Source organism: Neophocaena asiaeorientalis, unplaced genomic scaffold (assembly GCF_003031525.2).
Source record: "Neophocaena asiaeorientalis asiaeorientalis breed wild unplaced genomic scaffold, Neophocaena_asiaeorientalis_V1.1 scaffold99, whole genome shotgun sequence".
NCBI lineage: Eukaryota > Metazoa > Chordata > Mammalia > Artiodactyla > Phocoenidae > Neophocaena > Neophocaena asiaeorientalis.
Genome location: NW_020173022.1, coordinates 2523772 through 2530913, shown reverse-complemented (window position 1 = coordinate 2530913; position 7142 = coordinate 2523772). Strand labels below are relative to the sequence as shown.

Here is a 7142-nt window from a genome sequence, read left to right as displayed (position 1 = left end):
ATCAGATGGTGGAGATGTGATAAACTGATGAAACAGGACTAAGGGTGGCATCAGGTGGAAAGAAGACATGAAATGCAGAGCAAAACAATATATAAACAGATCTGAGTGTTCTTATAACCACTTAAACCCATGCTAACAGGCGATTAAGTTTAAGATATCTTACCTACAGACTGGGAGAAAATATTTGCAAACGATGTGGCCAAAAAGGACTTAATCTCCAAAATGGGCAAACAGCTCATACAACTCAATAACGGCAACAACAAGAACAAAAAAAACCAAACAACCCAATCAAAAAATGGACAGAAGACCTGAATAGACACTTCTATTCCAAAGAAGACATACAAGATGGTCAACAGGCACATGAAAAGATGCTCAACATTGCTAATTATTAGAGAAATGCAAATCAAAACTACAATGAGATATCACCTCACACCAGTCAGAATGGCATCATTTAAAAGCCTACAAATAACAAATGCTGGAGAGGGTGTGGAGAAAAGGGAACCCTCCTGCACTGTTGGTGGGAACATAAATTGGTGCAGCCACTATGGAAACAGAATGGAGGTTCCTCAAAAAACTAAAAATAGAGTTGCCATATGATCCAGCAATCCCACTCCTGGGCATATATCTGGACAAAACTCTAATCTGAAAAGATACACATACCCCAGTGTTCATACCAGCACTATTTACAATAGCCAAGACATGGAAGCAACCTAAATGTCCATTGACAGATGAATGGATAAAGAAGATGTGGTATATATATACAATGGAATACTACTCAGCCATAAAAAGGATGAAATAATGCCATTTGCAGCAACATGAATGGACCTAGAGATTATCATACTAAGTGAAGTAAGTCAGACAGAGAAAGACAAATATCATATGATATCACTTATATGTGGAATTTGAAATATGATACAAATGAACTTATTTACAAAACAGAAACAGACTCACAGACATAGAAAGCAAACTTATGGTTACCAAAGGGGAAAGGGAATGGGAGAGGGATAAATTAGGTGTTTGGGATTAGCAGATACAAACTGCTATATATAAAATAGATAAGCAACAAGCTCCTACTGGGAACTATATTCAATATCCTGTAATGAATGATAATGGAAAATAATATATAAAAGAAGATACAGATATAGCTATATAATTGAATCACTTTGCTGTATATCAGAAACTAACACAACACTGTAAATCAACTGTACTTCAATAAAAAATTAAAAAAAATGTCTTGTCATACATCACAGAGAAGATATAACCCATCTTCATATTCTGAGATGATTTTCTGGTCAAAGGTGATTCACTTATCTGATTATATTTAAATAATAATTATTTAGATACTCTGGAAACTTAACTTGCTAAACTTTAAATAATGTACTAGTAACATTTCTTGTTCTCTTCAGATCACCATGGATCAAAGCCTTTATAACTACATAGACATAGAAGTGGATATATGTGAATCTTTCCAAATAATGAAGGCTTTCTATAGAAAGGCATATATATCTTCATAGAGAACTTATATTCCCCCAGACTTGAGAGTGATGAAAAAGTTGTTCTCAGAAACTATCCAGATGTTTTCACAGCTTTTACGTCTCCAGGTGCTTCTTACCCTGACCACACATTCCCTGTGGAGAGGATGGATGATTCTGTAGCTCCGGGCCAAGAATATACCTATGAGTGGAATATCAGTGAGGACAGTGGGCCCACCCACGATGACCCTCCATGCCTCACATATATCTATTACTCCTATGAAAATCTGGTACACGACTTCAACTCTGGACTGATTGGACCTCTGCTTATTTGTAAGAAAGGTAAAAAAAGAAAAAATCAGAAGAGCAAAGATGTTGGATTGGTAAAGATACTATAATGGAATGAGGCTTGGGAGTGTCTTGGTATCTTTTCGTAAATCAAGCAGAGAAGGGTGCAGAATTCAGATCATCATTTGACACTGATATTTGAGGATTTGCAATCTTCCTCTGTTTCTTAAACCCCTCCTTCATCTCAGTCCTGGGAGTCTCTCCCAAGTAAATCTCTGTCTGAGAGTGTGTTCTGCTGCCACGCCCATATGATCCATAACATTTACCTCAAGGCCAAGTCTTTTTGAAAGTATACAGCAGTCCGTACTCTGCTGAGAGTACTTGGAAAGAACTTTGAGTAATATATCTGAGGTTTGGGTTGGTAATTTGGTCTATAAATACACAAAACTCCAGATTCCTTTCTTGTAAACAAGCTGAACACTTTGAGTGGTAGGTTTCAAACACACTCAACTGACTTTATAAGAAATTTCATTGGCTGGGATTCTTAGGAGCAAGCTTGGACTTTTATTTTACCCCAAACAAATTCATCCCATCTTTCATTAAAACAAACAACCACAACAAACTGCACTGTGGGAGATAATGTGATGGATTCACCATCTGTCTATACATACACGCATACCATACCTACATACATTCCTAATTCATTTATTCACTATACAAATACATATTTTCATTGCCTGGTATAGAAGACACTGTGATGACACCAAAAAAATTTTTAACTTATAAAAGTCTCTTCTTTCATTTTACTATCAGGTGCATTTTTTACTCATGAGAGTGGGTTAATCTTGACCCTCTCAACCAATTCTCTAGCGTCCCATTACATGTACTAGCAAGATGGCTATATTAAACTTGGAGTGTGATGCGTTTACCAAATGAGCTACGGTACCTATGCATTAACTTATTTTCTTTAATATAAATTTCTTTATTTCTTTTTGGCTGTGTTGGGTCTTTGTTGCTGTGCACAGACTTTTTCTAGTTGGCGGCGAGCGGGGGCTACTCTTCATTGTGGTGCGCAGGCTCTAGAGTGCAGGCTCAGTAGTTGTGGTGCATGGGCTTAGTTGCTCCACGACATGTGGGATCTTCCCAGACCAGGGCTCGAACCCGTGTCCCCTGCATCAGCAGGTGGATTCTTAATCACTGCACCACCAGGTAAGTCCCTGCATTGACTTACTGACACTGGAAGAAATGGATACTTTTACTAAAGCCTTGACAGTCACCAAATGTTTTCTCTCTGTGCCAGATCAAATTTACTTTTAAAGCCCCATTCCTCAAGGCTATCAGGTGCCAGAAAAAAACCAAGGTGGCACCAGGATTTTAATAAGCCTTCAATCATTATTACTTGATAGATGCTATTTTTATAAGAACACTTTACAGTTGACATCATTATGATTGGCTGCTTATCTTAAACTCTGTTATCTAGGAATAGCTAATGAGAGCCTTCTATCTGGGATGTTATTAAAAGTATGTCTTTTTCACAGGCACCCTAACTGAGGATGGGATACAGAAGATGTTTGACAAGCAACATGTACTCATGTTTGCTGTGTTTGATGAAAGTAAAAGCTGGAACCAGACATCATCCCTAATGTACACAGTCAATGGCTATGTGAATGGGACAATGCCAGGTAACACGTGGGCTGTGTACTATCCAAAAATAGTTGAAGCACTGACCCCATTGTCTTCCTAAAGGCACTAGGGTAGTTGACCATACTCACTATTTTTTAACTCCTAATCTGAAAGGTAATGTAATCTAATTCAGTGGTTCTCAAGATTTAATCTTTTTTTTTTTTTGCTTTTTTTAACTAACAAGTACAACAGACAAATTAGAAGCTACCTAAGAGAAGGAGTGTGCAGTCTTATTACATGTAGTGCTCTGAGCAGGTTTCACCTTGGCCTACATCTCCAGGAAGATATCCAGGATATCAGCTTAGTCTCCTTCAGTGAGTTATGTGGTCCCTGCTGCATGGTGACCATGTTTTCTTCCAGAGAGGAAGCCCTACAAAACAGAGTTCAAGGCCAGTCCTCAGCAGGAAGGGTCAGCAGGAAGAATGCAATGAAGACACTTACAGTGAAGATGAACAGGAGATTAGGAGAAATGTCCAACATACAACAATACTACTAGCATTTCAAAAGATGATGGATGAGTAATATTCAGTGGCATATGGGATGTTTTTCTCTTTTCATTTACATGTAGACTCTTGTGAAAAAGCAAAATCATAACAATTGTTAAGAGAAAAAAAAAAAAACTGATCCCCACCTAAACCACTTCTACTTCTCTCTGATAGAAAAGACCTAGAAACAAAGATCCTGTGGGGGGAAAAATGGGAAAAATGAAAATATTACTTTATTAAATAAACTATGCTTCAAAACACTAAGTTTCTCAAAGGCTGCTTTCTATATCTGAAAATCACAAATGGCTTCTCTCACTAAAAATAAAACTTGTCAAGAGTTGAGGTCTGGACATTGCTTTTAAATTGTATTCTGTTTCATTTGATTCTATCTTCCCACCCAGGTCATTACAAATATGCTAAGATGACCCTGGGTTTTTTTTTTTTTTTTTTTTTTTTTTTTTGCGGTACGCGGGCCTCTCACTGTTGCGGCCTCTCCCGTTGCGGAGCACAGGCTGTGGATGCGCAGGCTCAGCGGCCATGGCTCACGGGCCCAGCCACTCTTGCGGCATGTGGGATCTTCCCGGACCGGGGCACGAACCCGTGTCCCCTGCATCGGCAGGCGGACTCTCAGCCACTGCGCCACCAGGGAAGCGTGACCCTGGGTTTTGATTCAGAGTTTAAAAACTTAGTTAACTGAGTTAGCACATCTGAGTTCACACCTTGCTCACTTCTCTACCTTAGTGTGGCTTTTAGCAGTTAGTTGTCTCAACGTGCTTTCGTAAAAAAATGGGTTAATCATCTATCCTGGTGCAGAGGGTGTTTAAGAAGTTTTTTACAGATAACATAGCATGTTATCTACTATGGGCCTTAGAGGGGAGTGGTCAAAAGAGAAATTGTATCTGTGTCCTGGCAAAGTAAATCATCCATCTAAATATAGAGAAGGAGAAGCCAAAATAACCCATATGAAAAAATAAAAATTAATAACTCTATCAGGGCATAGAATTTATAGTTGAAAAAGACAGAGTAGCTGGGGTCAAAAGTAGCTGGTAGTAGAAACTGAGGAAAGTTAATGCTTGTAAAACTGCCTTATGGGGCAGTATAAATTGAATAAATATGATAAACACTAATACATATGTATGACATGCTCAACCCAATATATGCATTGATAGGAGGCAGACAAATTCTTCCACCAAAGCCTCCTACCTTCCAGCTTCTTGTTCTCACCTGTGATACCAGGAATTGGTCTTGTTACAATGGTCTGAACAAGACAAGCCCTTAGCCCCTCTTTGGGTAAGGGACTGATTCATGGCCCCACGGTCTAGTATCGAGTGATTATAGATCTGAAATTTAAAACCCAAGCCAAGGATAGAAGCCAGAGGTTGGAATCTCCCATAGAGCAAATCAGCATCTTCTGAGTCACTGTGGGAGCAAGAAGGAGCCAGACAGCTTTTGTATTCAGTTCTCATTACTCCATCCATGAAACGCTCCCAGTGACCCAGTATACTGAGGATTTGCCCACTGCATTTTAAGGAGATCCTATAACCCACACAGTAATTCACTGCCTTGTCATTAAAACAATCAACCAGTGGGCAAAGAAACAGTATAAAATCCTTAAAGCATCTTCACATCTTCTTCCTGTTAGGATCAAGCCCTTTTAGGATTAGAGGTGTAGGCCCTTAAACTCAGCCCTGTTGGAGGCTCTGGCAACTCCCTCCAACTGAGTCCAGATTGGTACTAGAGTGACCAACTACTCAGGCCTGCCCAGGACTTTCTCAGTTCTAACACTGAAAATCCTGCCTCCTGGGAAACCCCTCAGTCCTCAGTAAACCAGGATGGTTGGTCACCTACTTTCTTCTCTCCTTGGCCTTAGCAATCCCTGTGTTTCTAAACTAATGTCCCCCCTCTCTGGGCTCTATAATACCACTTATTGCAATGAGTTGGGACTGCTTGTTTGCCCACCACTCGGATGTCTGCTTTTCTAGGGCAGGAATGAAAATGGGAGTGTCTATACTCCCAGAATCTTGCACAATGCCTGATGCAAAGCAGGCGCTCAATACGTATCTGGTGAGTGAATTTGTTATCACAGACTGCTGACTGACTGTTTTGGCCCCCATCTCTCTCTCTCTCTCTCTCCCTCAGATATAACAGTTTGTGCCCATGACCACATCAGTTGGCATCTGATTGGAATGAGCTCTGGGCCAGAACTGTTCTCCATTCATTTCAACGGCCAGGTCCTGGAGCAGAGCCGTCATAAGATCTCAGCCATCACTCTCGTCAGTGCTACGTCCACAACTGCAAACATGACCGTGAGCCTAGAGGGAAAGTGGATCATATCTTCGCTCATCCCAAAACATTTTCAAGGCAAGAAATTCTTTCAACAGTCTTGCTTACAAATGTAGGATCCTTTCCTCCTCGGCACTAAATCCCTCATTTTCCTTTGCTCTTGCAAGCCACCCACACTCCAGACATACATTCCTTAGTCCTTGAGAACAGAATATAGATACTTTGCTCTTAGACTTATAGCTCGTTAGTTGGGGATGGAGGAAGTAGAGAAATTGACAAAGACTTTTTAAAGTGATGCAAAAGCTGAAGAGGTCTCTACTTCCTTAAAAGGAGAAAGGAGGAAGGAAACAAAAACATACATAGAGATATTCTTTCTTGGGCTATTTAATATGCAGCTAAAGGAAAAGAACTAGGTGTTGGAACTGGTCAAACTTCTGTAAATTTATAGAAGCACCAAGTTACAGAAAGTGTAAAAGTTTTAACATGAAAAAATTGTCTTTCATAACAAGATGAGCACAGAGCCTGACCCAAAGAGGAACTCAGTGGATGTGTGTTGAATAGAAAAAACACAGATCTAACCAGCTGAGGGGTAAGCTTTAAAGAACATCAGTGAATTCTAGTGGGGGAAAAAATCAGCCTAGGTTGTTATATGGTATCAGGTAAACAAAATAACTAACGGTCTATTACACACTGTTGCTTTAAAACAGTTAGGAGGAGGGTTCCTGTAAATATAAGTAAATATCACTATAGGAAATCATTGTGTTACCAAAATAATGTATATAAAAGCAAGAAATAGGGCCTCCCTGGTGGCCCAGTGGTTGAGAGTCCGCCTGCCGATGCAGGGGACACGGGTTCGTGCCCCGGTCCGGGAGGACCCCACATGTCACGGAGTAGCTGGGTCCGTGAGCCATGGCGGCTGAGCCTACGCGTC

General features: G+C 40.2%; 1 protein-coding gene across 5 annotated transcripts in view; it reads left to right on the top strand.

Moving 5' to 3' along the window:
- F5 (coagulation factor V) overlaps positions 1-7142 on the top strand; it is an 87846-nt gene that overhangs the window by 32546 nt on the left and 48158 nt on the right. For 3 of the 5 annotated variants that reach the window (XR_003002911.1, XM_024742433.1, XM_024742439.1), the window contains exons 4-6: positions 1587-1814; positions 3299-3442; positions 6068-6289. Coding sequence is in view for 4 of the 5 variants with exons in the window: in XM_024742433.1 (XP_024598201.1) it covers positions 1587-1814; positions 3299-3442; positions 6068-6289 (594 nt within the window). In the remaining variant the exon portion in view is untranslated. The remainder of the gene's footprint in view (positions 1-1586; positions 1815-3298; positions 3443-6067; positions 6290-7142) is intronic. The other 2 variants (XM_024742434.1, XM_024742435.1) reach the window with 2 other exon arrangements.